Source organism: Haplochromis burtoni, unplaced genomic scaffold, assembly GCF_018398535.1.
Source record: "Haplochromis burtoni strain Fernald_Lab_line unplaced genomic scaffold, NCSU_Asbu1 Contig_83, whole genome shotgun sequence".
NCBI classification, from domain to species: Eukaryota; Metazoa; Chordata; class Actinopteri; order Cichliformes; family Cichlidae; genus Haplochromis; species Haplochromis burtoni.
This window is the reverse complement of record NW_024582444.1, coordinates 1,609,302-1,622,347: the sequence shown is the minus strand read 5'-3', so window position 1 is coordinate 1,622,347 and position 13,046 is coordinate 1,609,302. Positions and strand designations below refer to the sequence as shown.

At 40.6% G+C, this 13,046-nt stretch overlaps 2 protein-coding genes across 2 annotated transcripts; both read left to right on the top strand.

The window, feature by feature from the left end:
- The first annotated feature begins 433 nt into the window (after nt 1-433).
- LOC102313051 (E3 SUMO-protein ligase ZBED1) lies at nt 434-3,156 on the top strand. The gene is made up of 2 exons (XM_005926323.3): nt 434-1,590; nt 1,710-3,156. The coding sequence occupies exons 1-2, from the start codon at nt 521-523 to the stop codon at nt 2,365-2,367; spliced, it is 1,728 nt and encodes a 575-aa protein (XP_005926385.1). The 5' UTR covers nt 434-520; the 3' UTR covers nt 2,368-3,156.
- A 1,109-nt stretch (nt 3,157-4,265) lies between these two features.
- On the top strand, nt 4,266-9,096 carry LOC102313355 (calcitonin gene-related peptide-receptor component protein). The gene is made up of 6 exons (XM_005926324.3): nt 4,266-4,413; nt 5,407-5,443; nt 5,545-5,643; nt 5,732-5,826; nt 5,944-6,001; nt 6,978-9,096. Exons 1-6 carry the CDS (start codon nt 4,406-4,408, stop codon nt 7,122-7,124), a joined length of 444 nt encoding a protein of 147 aa, XP_005926386.1. The 5' UTR covers nt 4,266-4,405; the 3' UTR covers nt 7,125-9,096.
- Nucleotides 9,097-13,046: the final 3,950 nt, after the last annotated feature.

The window sequence follows — 13,046 nt, the reverse complement described above, 5'->3', positions numbered from 1 at the left end:
GGTTAGATTCAGTTATACGGTCTTCCTGGGTCCCACAGACTATCACCTGAAGAATAAACAAATTAAATTGCTGCACATTTTGTAGAATAACATTTTAAGATTATTTTATTAGATTATTTTAAATTTAAAGAGTCAAATGGAAGTCTTTCTAAAGTTATTTAACGATATTTATATTATGAAAAGCAGATTTTTGTTTTGTTAACATTTGAACAGAAAACATAAGCGAAAAACAAGAACAGAAAGCTGACAAAGCCACCCGATTGACCAAAATCAATTCAAAATACTCCCACACGACAGAGCCTCTCTTCCACGCTGGCTCGATATCTCTTAATAAAACGATCAGTGGTTTGCTATCTCTCACAACCAAAACACTCCACAAATCTCGCGAATCGTATCAGTTACGAAGCTTCGGACGTCACTGATCACGTGACTCTGACCAAACGAATCAAGCGTCGAGAACCAGCGTGTTGTGGACTCACCGGAGCTTCAGCTTCAAGCGAGCCATCGCTAGTGAGCAGAAATGGACAAAAAAGGGCGTATTTTGAACGGCAAGTTCAATTTTAAAGCAATGCCAGATGGATCTCTTGACAAGACCAAAGTAGTTTGTATTTACTGTCGATGTGAACTGCGCTATCACCGTAGCACGTCCAGTCTCAAATACCATTTGCTAGCCAAGCACACAGCTGAAGCAGAGAATCTCCCTCGCCAGATGCAGACCATGCTGGATAGCTTTCAAAGGAGACGTATGGACAATTCTACAACCAACAAACTTTCAACAGCCATAGCAAAATGGGTGGCTACAGCTTGGAGGCCGATTGACATTGTGGAGGATGAGGGGCTACTTGAAATAATTCGCATAGCGTCCAACGACTGCACGTATGAATTGCCTTCGAGAGCCACCACTGTAGCCAAGATCCACAACTTATATGAAGATGAGAAAGCCAAAGTCCAGGAGACTTTGGGGCAGACCAATACGGTTGCACTCACCGGAGACTATTGGACTTTTCGAAGTAATCACAGTTACCTTGGAATAACAGCACATTATTTTTCACCACAGTGGGAACTAAAGTCGCATGTTCTGACTGTTATGGAGACAGAGGAGCAGCACTTCGCCGACACGTGCGCCGAGCAGTTTCTGCAGGTAGCTAGACAGTGGGGGATTGAACATAAAGTCAGCACGCTGACCACTGACGGTGCATGCAACATGGTTGCAGCGGCCAGTCAGCTACCTGTAGAGCATATGCCTTGCATCGCACACAGCCTCCATCGAGCCATCACAGTTTCTCTACAGAACAGTCCATTTAACAGCGCATTGGCAAAATGCAGAAAGGTCATAGGCCATTTCAACCATAGCCCACCGAACGCACTGGAGCTCGAACAACAGCAAATTGCACATTTTCATAAAAAGGAGTCACTTACACAGGACGTATCAACAAAATGGAACAGTACCCTGGAGATGATCAAGCATGTTCTGAGAAATCAAGAACCACTGAGAGATGCACTGGCACTACATCCAACTAATGTCACAATGCCAACAACAGCTGAAGTGGAGAAACTGAAGAAGCTGGAGACGGTCCTTGAACACTGCAGGTAATTTATTAATACTTACTCTTACCACTTCTGACATAGAGTGTGTGTATAATGTATTTTGACCTTTTGTGATTGAATGTAACAAATTCTTAATGACGTATGTTTCTCTATTACTGCAGGTATATAACTGAACTTTTGGGAGGGGAGAAGTTTGTTTCCTGCTCAGTGGTGTTGCCAGCTTTGTGTCACCTGTCGCGAGTGATGGAGGTCTCTGAGTATGACCCAGCTTACATGGTTAACTTCAAGAAGACCTTTAAAGCAGAAATGGAGAAGCACAAGGAAAAAACTAACATCATGTGGCTCAGGGTTGCAACAGCACTGGATCCTAGGTTTAAGGGTCTTAAGTGTCTAAGCAGAGCTGACAGGGCTGAGGTGTGGCGCTTGATCAGTGCGTTGCTCAGGGAGAGGCAGAGGCCTGCACAGCCTGAACAACCAGCAACATATGAGCCATCTAAGAAAAGATCAGCTCTCATGTTTGCCTCAGAGTCTTCATCTGATGAAGAGGAGGACTATATTGAGAAATGTGTGGAGCGATACAGGGCAGAGCCAACTATTGACATAGAGGACTGTCCCCAGAAATGGTGGTCCAAGCATGAAGGGGCACACAGTGAGATGGCCTACCTTGCACGCATGTACTTGGCAACACCTGCCACATCCATACCATGTGAGAGGTTATTTTCACTTTCTGGGCATGTTTTTCAGAACAAGCGAGCTGCCCTGTCATCTCAAAATGTTAAGATGCATGTCTGTTTGAGCAATTGGGTTAGTGCAAAGTAATAGTGACAACCCATGTAATGTATGTTCTAGGGTTGTTTTTTTTTATTCTATGTTTCTCCTATGTGCTGTTTCCATGTTCATGTTTTATTAGGAAAAAAGGAGGAAGAAGCTTGGGTTGCTCAGCCTCTGCTTAAAAAAAACTGGAGAGCAAAAAGAAGTATAGTCAAATTGTTTTATTCATACCCTAACTGCATTCCTTGTTTTGATCCCACTCTAATGGTAAATTAAACAGTTACATTGTGTGGGAGTATTTGATTCTTTTCGGCATAATTTTGAGTATTCAGTACCTTTTGAGGCTTTGTTGAACAGTATTCTGGATTTCTCATTGTATTTTTCATTGTTTTGAATTGTTGCGATTAACAATAAACACATATTTGCATAAAGCAAGTATAGTAGTTTGTCCACTCCCATACTGTTGAAGGTATTAGAAACATGAAGAGTATCCTAAAGTTCCTTTAGAACAGATTTAAAAAAAATGGTTAATTTGCGATTTATCATGAGTATTTAGTCACGATAATTTAAGCGACTGACACGATAGATAGATAGATAGATAGATAGATAGATAGATATGAGAGAGAGAGAGAGATCTGTACATTTGCCACCACACAGGTGTAGATATTGTAGGTGCTGTGAATGCTTAAATTGTACTGATTAGAATATACTGGGCATTTAATGCTAAGATTCAGCATACTGTGTTTAGAAGCTGGGATTTGATGAGTCCATCATACATCCAACTTTTGAGTATTTACTTTCAAATTGCATTAATAAACACAAACATCATGTAAATAATAAAACTAAACATTGTTCTTGATCATCATTTATGTCCAGTTGAGAATGAATGTGTGCACCTGCATATTAAATTAAATGAGCTCAAATCAGTAGTTTCATCTCCAGTCTTAGCAGAGGGTAATCATATAAGGAACGAGAGAACTGACAGTTACTATTTTAATCACCTTGTCTCAGTTGTTTTAACTCTCAGTATCATAAAGTAATGTGCTAACATCTGGACTGATGTGTTCACTGTCAGCATTTTAATCACGAGTTAAAGGCTGTAGGTTGCAGCCTTTGCTCTAACACTGTAGAAATGTAACAGGCCTCAGTCCTGATTCTAATAGCCTGAGCTGCTTCAAGCTTTATTTGTGAAGAGCACAGCAGCTTACAAAAACATAGCTAATTTGTGCTGCTGGGAAATATAGCTTTGATTGTTGAATCCATTTACATATTTCACTTTTTTAAATTGTTTTTATAAACGATTTTTAAGACCTGTTTTTAAAATTTGGAATTTGAAAATGTTTGTGGAAATCAGGCTTTTTTTGAAAATTAAATTTTTTTCGTGAAATTCATTTTTGATCTGAAGTATATTTTGATGGATATTTTTATTTAAAAATTGTGTTTTTATTTACATCAGTAAATTATTACATTATAATGTACATTATAATGTAATAATTTACTGATGTTTGGATAAATACAATGATTTTACAAATGCATAATTTTTTGTACAATTCATTATTTAAGCACAGAATTCTTTATTTCGACGCATGTGGCTCTTGTGGTCCCCCATAGAGTAGGAGTGATGCCCTGCAGAATAATCTCTGTCCGTCCAGAAAGGTGTCTGGAGTTACATTGTCATATGCATTAGCCCCTCCTCCTAGACTTTCAGAAAGATCGTGCTGAGACAGATGGCCATATCTCTACAGTTTTTAATCTGGATGTTAATAAGTTTTTGTAAGACTGCTGCTTCACATGTTCACATTAGGAATAAACAGCATTTATAAAATCATAAATAGTCTGAACAGCAGAGGGCAGCATAAAGCAAAACAGTGACGGAATGGGAGATTTCAACAATTAAAGAAAAAAAGATACAGATGAAAGTTTTTTTATTTTTCATACAGTAACCTGATACCCCAGGTACTAATTTCCTTTACCAGGTTGGCCTCTGCCCTCCAACTTCCATCGAGGTTACCTAGCGGCGGAACGTTTAACGCGGACTAGCATTCCCACACGGACACATTTGTAACGGAGCGACGTGCCAGGCGAAATGGAAGTGTAAGACCGTTTTTGAGTTAAAATGGATTTCATTTTTATATCTGCATAATTTTAACTGATATTTTTATAACGTTTTGTTTCACCTGAGGCTAAACGCTGTGGTTAAAAGTGCAGAATCTGCCTCGCTGTCTTTTAGTTTCCGGTTCAGTTATTGGGACCCGTGTGAGGACTGTAGTCACATTTTCCAGTTAATCTGAAATAAACAATAAACAAATAAATTAAGTAAACGCAGCAGAACGTTAATGAGAACATAATAACAAGTGCATTTGTTAGCACTTTACTGATCCAGATTTTTGTGCTTGGATCGAAATTGTTTTTTATTTTTATTTATTTATAAATTACACGTGAAAACAGATACCAGGTTCTCTCACGCGAGGAGATGTTTTCTTTTTGTTTGATGCATTATTTACTACTACTAATAATAATAATGATAATGCTGAGATTTTGACACTTAGCACTAAACTGGCTCGTTTGAACAAATAATCTTAGTATATTAATAGTTGCAATCCCATTGCTATGGTAGCCCATTGCCCATATTTTATATTGTTTACAAATGTGCTACACAAATACTCTGTGGCCACTTTATCAATTCAAATATCTAAAATCGGTAAATCAGATGTTTACAACCCAGTATATTTAGGAAATCAAGACATGCAGAAGAGCATCACGAGTTGAACTTTGAAGTAGACGAGTCACAGCAGCAGCAGCAGCAGAAGACCACACTGGGCGCCACTTCTGTCAACTGAGAACAGAAAACTAATGCTACTGTTCATATAGAATAACCAAAATTAGACACCTGAAGACTGGAGTAATGTCCCTTGGTCTGATGAGTCTCAATTTCTGCTGTAATGTTTAGATGGTAGGGTCACAATTTGGCATAAAAAAACATGAAAGCCTGGACCTGTTCTACCTTGTATAAACATCTTTTAAACACCACAGCCTCCACTGAGATAACCCTCAAAAACAAATGCTTACTTTTTTTTTTATTCTCAGGAAAAATGCTAATGCTGCAATGCTCAGCAACTATGAGGTAAGGTCATATTTTCTCACTTTCTTCTTTATTTTCTTTGGTCAATTCAAAGAATAACTCATCAGGCCGATGGCACTTTTGTTTACCTGTGTGTTCCTCAGGTGTTCAAACTCCTCACAGACCTGAAGGAGCAGAGAAAGGACAGCGGGAAGCACAAACACAGCGCTGGGCAGCAGAACCTCAACACCATCATGTATGAGGTCAGAAAACATCCTCTGCGTTCCTCGTGCCTGTCATGTTTACCCGTTTTCAAAAGCACAGCCACAGTTTGGTTTGTACTTCCACCAGACGCTGAAGTACCTATCGAAGACGCCCTGCAGCAGACAGAGCCCTGAGATTGTCAAGGAGTTTCTCACCACCATGGTGCCGCACAAACTCACAAAGTCAGTAAGATCAGGCCATCACAGTAACTTCCAGCCTTGATGCTTTCAATAGAACTTTACAGACAGCATAAGATGCACAGCTCTTTTTAGATGAGAACTGTTTTTCCTCCCAAACAGGGCAGAAAAACTACAGCTACTGAACCACCGGCCTCTGACTGCAGTGGAAATCCAGCTTGTGAGTGTTTTTAAATTAAATTGCATCTTCATATCTACAGTGTTTTTATTACATTATTATTTATTACATTGTTCTCATTTAATTAGAAATGACTCTGTACTCTCAGAGTGACTTAAAGAATAGGTGTGCTGGTATTCTGCTTTATACGTCCGAGCTGTAAAAGGATCTTGCTGGGCAGGCAGGCGGCATGGACACCTACGTTGTGAAGGCAACAACAAGCAAAGCAAATGCACCTTCAAATTGTTTGAATAATACAAATGAACTGTGTGATGGCTCACTTAAGTAGGAACAGATGAGCCTGGCTTCCACAGACGGGACAGAAGCACTGTTTTTGTTTTGTTTTGTGTTGTTTTTACATAGGACTACTAACCTAACCTCTGCTAATGGCCACTTTTAAGGCTTTATTATTGAAGAAAAAACAAAAATGATGTCAAACATGCAGATTTGTGGGTCATTTCAACTCAGAATCTGTCCGTGGAGCTGTAAATCACAGATGAAAATAACACCACCAAAAAATATCCACCTTGCACATTAAAGTTAGTAGATTGGAGTGTCCCTGCAGCAGTCTGGGCTCATTCAGACTGTGTAAAAATGTAGTTTGAGTTGTTCTTTGCCGACGCTAAATGTGCTGAAGAATGCACTGATAAAGTGATGCTGTTGAGTCTGGTGCTTTTAATCTCATATCACATGGTTTTCATCAGCTTGTAGAATTCAACAGTTTTCAGTAATATGTAGATATTTTACAGATCTCTTCCCAGTTTTATCTGAGCACTTCAGGGACTAGTTGCCCCTGTTGGACATTCAAGCATCGACACTTCCATGAAAGCTGGCAAACTGTATCTACTGATGGAAATCATGTGATATGATCAAAAGCTTGAGAACAAAGACATAAAGCAAAAACGAACTGAAAACAGAAGATGAAATCACATCAGGAGGCTTTAGTGTTGCACTGTCTGAAGTTTCTTTCTGTGTTCAGCTGGTAGAAGAGAGTGAAGAGCGACTATCAGAGGAGCAGATTGAGGAGCTTATCCAGACAGTCACAGATGTCCTACCGGGAGACCCAGAGCAAGAAAACGCAGCTCCAGCAGACACAGAGATGGATGATGGCGGCGAACAGTCATGACACCATGACGGGCCAGAACTGGAGATAACTGCAGAACTGGATGGACTGTGATTATTTGCACGACTAATTGAACTGTGCATGATGGGACAAATGCTGCCTGACAGCTTGATAATTCACATCAAGTTGACCTGTTACATAAGCAGAAGAAGATATACTGATTGTTTCTCTATGTGCATTCATACTACATAGCTGCATTAAATCAAACAGGGTAGTGTGTCACAATAGGAATTATTGGACTCTGATTTCCAAAGCTGCAATGTTAGACAGTTGTGCGATTAAACTTAAGCTTGTGCAGCATAAATGTAAGATCAAACCGTATGATTAGATTGGCCTGTGTAATAACAAAGAACAATATAAGCCAGGAGGTTGTCACTCAACTCTTATTCAGTTTGCGAAGCAATGATTTTTAAAACATGCTGACACTTTTTTCCCCTTTGCATTACAAAGAGATGTAACAGCTGAAATATGCAGCGGTTGTTTGTAATTTTGGATCACACAGAAAACTTGCAGCCACTATGTCTGCTTTCAGGTATGGCTGCAGGGCTGTAGTTGTCAGTACTGCAGGACATGTTTCACAGAGATGTGTTTCTGTAACCGTGCAGAGGTCACACGGGATATAAACTACAGGTTTGCAGCACAAACTCTTTAACCACAGGCCCTGGATCAACTCCAGTTTTTTTTTTTCAACTTTCTGTTGTAGTAGAGGAAGGATGTGCTGGTTAGAGTCATGTACATTTCTGCTTTTGGGCTTCCTGTTGACATATCACATCAGTTTCCTGTGCTTGCCAAGTACCTTGCCGAGGCGGGACGCCTAAGTGAAGTGAACACTGATTTTTTGGACAGCACATCTGAGCGCGCCAAGCCCCCCCAACCCAGCCAAATCGGTCATGCTTGTAAATGTAAACAGGAGGAACACTTTATTAATTTCTATATGACAATCACAGTTATCGCTGTTACTTTCATTCTTACGATAACGAACTACCAAATCCGACAGTTTTACTGTACTATATTAATTTTGTTCTGCAGTCAAGACTGGTAAGAACACAGTAAAAGTGGAAGTAGGCAACATATCTTTGGCATCATTGGGGGAAAAGATTGACATATTATTGTAATTAAAGTTTTCCATTAGAGGACTACGCTTGTGTGAGGGAATTTTTTTTTTCAGATTTAAATAGGGGAGAAGTAAAAAGGGGAAAAAGTCTACATATGAAATAGGATGTGGTGTTAAAATGAGTCACAGTGCATTTACAAAAACAGGGATGTGCTTTAGACTCAGTATTTACTTGGCAATGTGATTTTAATTCTTCACAGCATCCCTCTGAGATGCCATGTCCACATTGACATGACAGCATCACACAGTTGCTGCAGATTTTTCAGATGCACATCCATGATGAGACTCTGCTCCACCACACCCCAAAGGTGCTCTACTGGATTGAGATCTGGTGAGTCTGGAGGCCAATTGAGTGCAGTGATCTCAGTGTTGTGTTCATGAAACCAAGTGTAGTTCCAATTTCCTGTTGCTTAGTTTTAATGAGCCTCAGTTTCCTGTTCTAAGATGACAGTGAGTGGCACCCAGTGTGGTCTTCTGCTACTGTAGGCCAACTGCTTCAAGATTTGGTTGCGCTTTCAGAGATGCTCTTCTGCAAACCTTTGTTCTTATGTGTCCTCAAAGCAGTCAGGCCATTCTCTTCAGACATTAACGAGGCATTTTTGCACAGAGAACTGCTGCTCGCTGGATATTTACTCTTTTTCGGACCATTCTCTGTAAACCCTAAAGATGCTTGTGTGGGAAAATCCTAGCAGGTCATTAGACCAGCACCAACAATAATCACCATAATTGCTGTAATGAAATGGTTCTTTCCTTTTGAGGCTCCCTTTGAACTCTAGCAGGTTATCTTGACTATATCTACATGCCTAAATTGTTTGACTTGATGCCCACTTACTGGCTTTCTAATGAAGTGGCCAGAGAGTGTCAGCGTATAAAGCAAAAGCATATAATTCTTTTCCTTTATTTATTTTTTCATCACCTCACTAGTTATTTCATTTATTATTCATGTCTCTCATGACTTATCCATGGACTGAGTCGATATTGAATATTTTATTTATTGCATGTTGGCAGCTTTACTTGTAATTTGGTCACACATGGTCGTCCACAGAGGCCGCAATCTATCATAAAGGCGATGTTAAGGGTAGCCAAAAACCTGCTCCTAATGAAACGATGGGTAAATTAAATGAGGCGGCTTTAACCTCCTTTAAATCGCGCGCTGTGATTAAATTTCCCCGGTGGGCTTTTACTGAGAGCATACAAATCGATAAGGTAAAGTAATTCTTGCCTCCGGTGCAACTGCTTTGCTTCGCTCGGCTTCTCTTATGTCGACGAAATTGCCCTTTAACGCCTCCACCAATCAGAATCGTCCAAGCAGATGCGTTTTAGAATTGAGAGCTGTGCTCGTCCAATCAGCGCCCAGCTTTCTCTGCCAGCCTGCGCTCGTATCGTCTGCTCCCCTATCTCTCTCTCTCTCTCGCTCTCTGTGTGAATGTTAGATACAGCTCGACTTCTCACGAAGTTAGGAAATGGTGTAGACACCACGGCGGTGACCTTCGCCCATAGATGAGAGTAAACACCGATGTGTGTGTGTGTTGAGAAGGTGGGGGGAGACAGAGCAGCTGTCTGCCTCTGGCTTAAGGTCCATGTGTGTGTTTCTTCTTCGTATTTCGGCTGGTGAGTGAACACCATTTTTTCTTCTTTTCCACGGTTAAGACATTTCCAGCTAGGATAGCTATCTAAATGGAACCGAATTAGCCCATCCATACCAGGTGCAGGCGGTGAAAACGCGCCGTGACAGTCTGGCTGTCGTTTATGGAGAGCCGTAGGTGTCCCCGGTGTGTGTGTGAACGCCAGCGGGGCACTGACTCACTCACCTGGCGGATTTTTTGCCTTCCTGCTTCGGGGTGCAGGGAGACCAGATGTTTGTGGCTGCTGGGCCTGCGCTCTGCTGCCGTGCAGTAATCCTATTTATACAAGCACGCGCACTGCAGTGACAGCGGTGACCTGTTTCAAATACACCCACCAGCAGCCAGCTGGGCCAACATATTTTTGTGCAAAAATAAATAAATAAATAACGAGAGAGAGCCTCAATTCAGGATGAAGCAGCTGCAACTCAGCATAAGCCTTTGAGACCGTCATTTCACATTTGTTGACACCGAGAGGAAACAATGCAGCACAGAGTAGGAGGGCACATCCTTACAAACTAAATGTGGAGCAAAGGGTATGTTTTTGTGTGACAGTAAGGACTATTTCCTTACTAAAGCTAGGGTTAACGTGGCATTTTATATGGCAGGATAAATGTCTTCCAGATATAGGACGGATATACAGTGATTTAGTAGACTTTGTACACTTCTTCCTTGTTTAATGACAGTAAAACTGTTGTTTCAGCTGCTTTTCTGTCAGCTAATCATTTTGGGTTTCAGAAGGGATGCACCCATAGATCCGCTCATTAGTTTTAGAGCCACATGTTTCCTGTGAGAGACACTCATTGGACACTTTATTGGGTACATCTTTCTAGTATTTCAGGGTTGGATCCCTGTTTGGTTTAAAACTGTCTTGATTTTTCATAGCACAGATTCAATGAAACATTCCTCAGAGATTTTGGTCATTATTGACATGATTTTTGGCTGCACATCCATGATGCAAATCTCCTGTTCCCTTACAAAGGTGCTCTACTGCACTGAGATCTGGTGACTGTGGAGCACATACGGGTACAGTGAAATTATTGTCATGTCAGGAAACCAGAAAGTGTTGCTTTCTGTTGGAAATAGCCATCAAAAGCAAAGAGCGCAGTGCAGTCATAAAGAGATAGGCATGGTCAGCAGTAATACTCAAGGTAGGCTGTGGTGCTTAAATGATGGTTAGTTGGTAACAAAATATCTCCGACATTATTACACCAGCATCAGCCTGAACTGTCAATACAAGGCACGCTGGGTGCTTTCATGAACATGCTTTTATATTGCTTACAACAGATTCTGACCCTACCGTCACAGCAAACAAGTGACAGTTGTCCAGTTTTCGTGAGCCTGTGTGCACTTTAGCCTCAGTTTACTGTTCTTAGTCTACAGGAGTGGCACCCAGTGCGGTCTTCTGCTGCTGTAACCCATCTGCTTCCCAGTTCACGTGTTTTGCTTTCAGAGATGCTCTATTGCATACTGGTTATTCTCTCATCTGACCTCTGGTATCCACAAGGCGTTTTCTCACAGAGAACTGCCCCTCATTGGGTATTTGCTCTTTTATTTTTTATTTTTGGACCCTTCACTGTAAACACTGGAGATGACTGTGTGCAAAAACAGCCCAGTAGATCAGCAGTTTCTGAAATACTCAGATCAGCCTGTCTGGGAACAACATCCAACTGAGTCATTGCCATGTGTTTGGATGATTAGATATTTGTGTTAACAAGCAGTTGAACAGGTGTGCCTAACAAAGTGTGTGGTGAGAGTGTGTTCACTGTTGTAAACCAGAAGCATTGTGTGTGTAAGAACAGGTGAGCGGGGCTAAAAATTCAAACACCGTTAATAAATGAGGAATAAAACAAATATAGAGACCTGAGATGAGCATTCACTTCACTGAGGAAAGCCTATCATTACGGTATAGAGTATAAATAAAGTAAACATAAAAACGAATGAACATGGATATTCAGTGGTGAGAACTGCAAACTGAAACTTTAAAACATAACTGTCAAGATTTTTATCTTTGGCAGGAAGTCAGCGTATATATTTGTTTGGAGGTTTCGTGACAGTCTTCTGCTCAAAGGTTTCAAAGGTGTTGCTTTCTTGCAACCCACCTGAACTGCAGATTCTGCAGATGGACTGTGATCACGGTTCATTCCTCTTATTATTTTAGGTGTGTTTGTGAAAAGACAGTTTTCAGATATGTTGTGTTTGCAGAAACCAATTTAACCATTCTTTCTAAACACATGCTTACCCATGCAGAAAGGTTTGCCTGAGTTTTCAGATATTTGTTATTACTTCCACTGAAGTGCAGTAAAGGAGAACTGACTTTTGTTTGTGGTTTACTAAGCATTAAAAAATATACAAATTAAGTGTTCCTAGTGTTTTGCTCCCTCTAAAAATAAAATATCCAGTAGATTTTCAGCACTTCAGGTGCCATCAAATAATCAGAAACTAATGTTTCTCATTCGAGAGGATTTCCTTCCCTTCTCTGTTTCAACTGAATCTGTATGTAAAACAAAAACTATCCATACATGTCTGTTTAACTGGCAATGGGAGGACTAAAACACTGGAGTGTTTAAATTGGAAAATATGCTTCTTTTTCTGTAACATGTCTGATCCAGGCTTTTAAATCTGTTGAGGAAAAAGGGGTGAAAAAAAGCATCAAGACTCAGTACTTTGCCCTAATTCTCTGCAGGCTCCAAGTGGCTTAATCTCTGCATCAAATTAAATTAGAATTGCATGTAAAAATCGTTCGGGTGCTACTAGACTTAGGATAGTTTAAGACAGCACCAAACCATCATAGCCCAACCCCAATGTCCTCGTTTACAGCTGTTTTTACTTTTAGTTTTGCCAGAGAGAACATTTTTTCAGGCGGTTTCATCCAACCCACAGAGGGTACTGCTCCCCCACATGCCATCCAGATGTTCGGGATCCCTCCACACCCAGACAGAACAAGCAAGATGCCAAAATGCCCCTGAGAAATGGAGGAATATTTCACATACACTTTTGCAAGATGCTGCAGTTTCAGTTGCATTAATTCAAGCATTTACTTAAGTCAGTAGTGGCTCGGTGCTTTATACATGCTTTGCTGTTTTAGAGTGCCAGTAAGAGGAATTAAACACCGACTTGTGAAACTCCTCATATGCACATTGCAGAAGATAAATGGGGAAGTTGCAGGATGTCTGAATTGGTCAATAG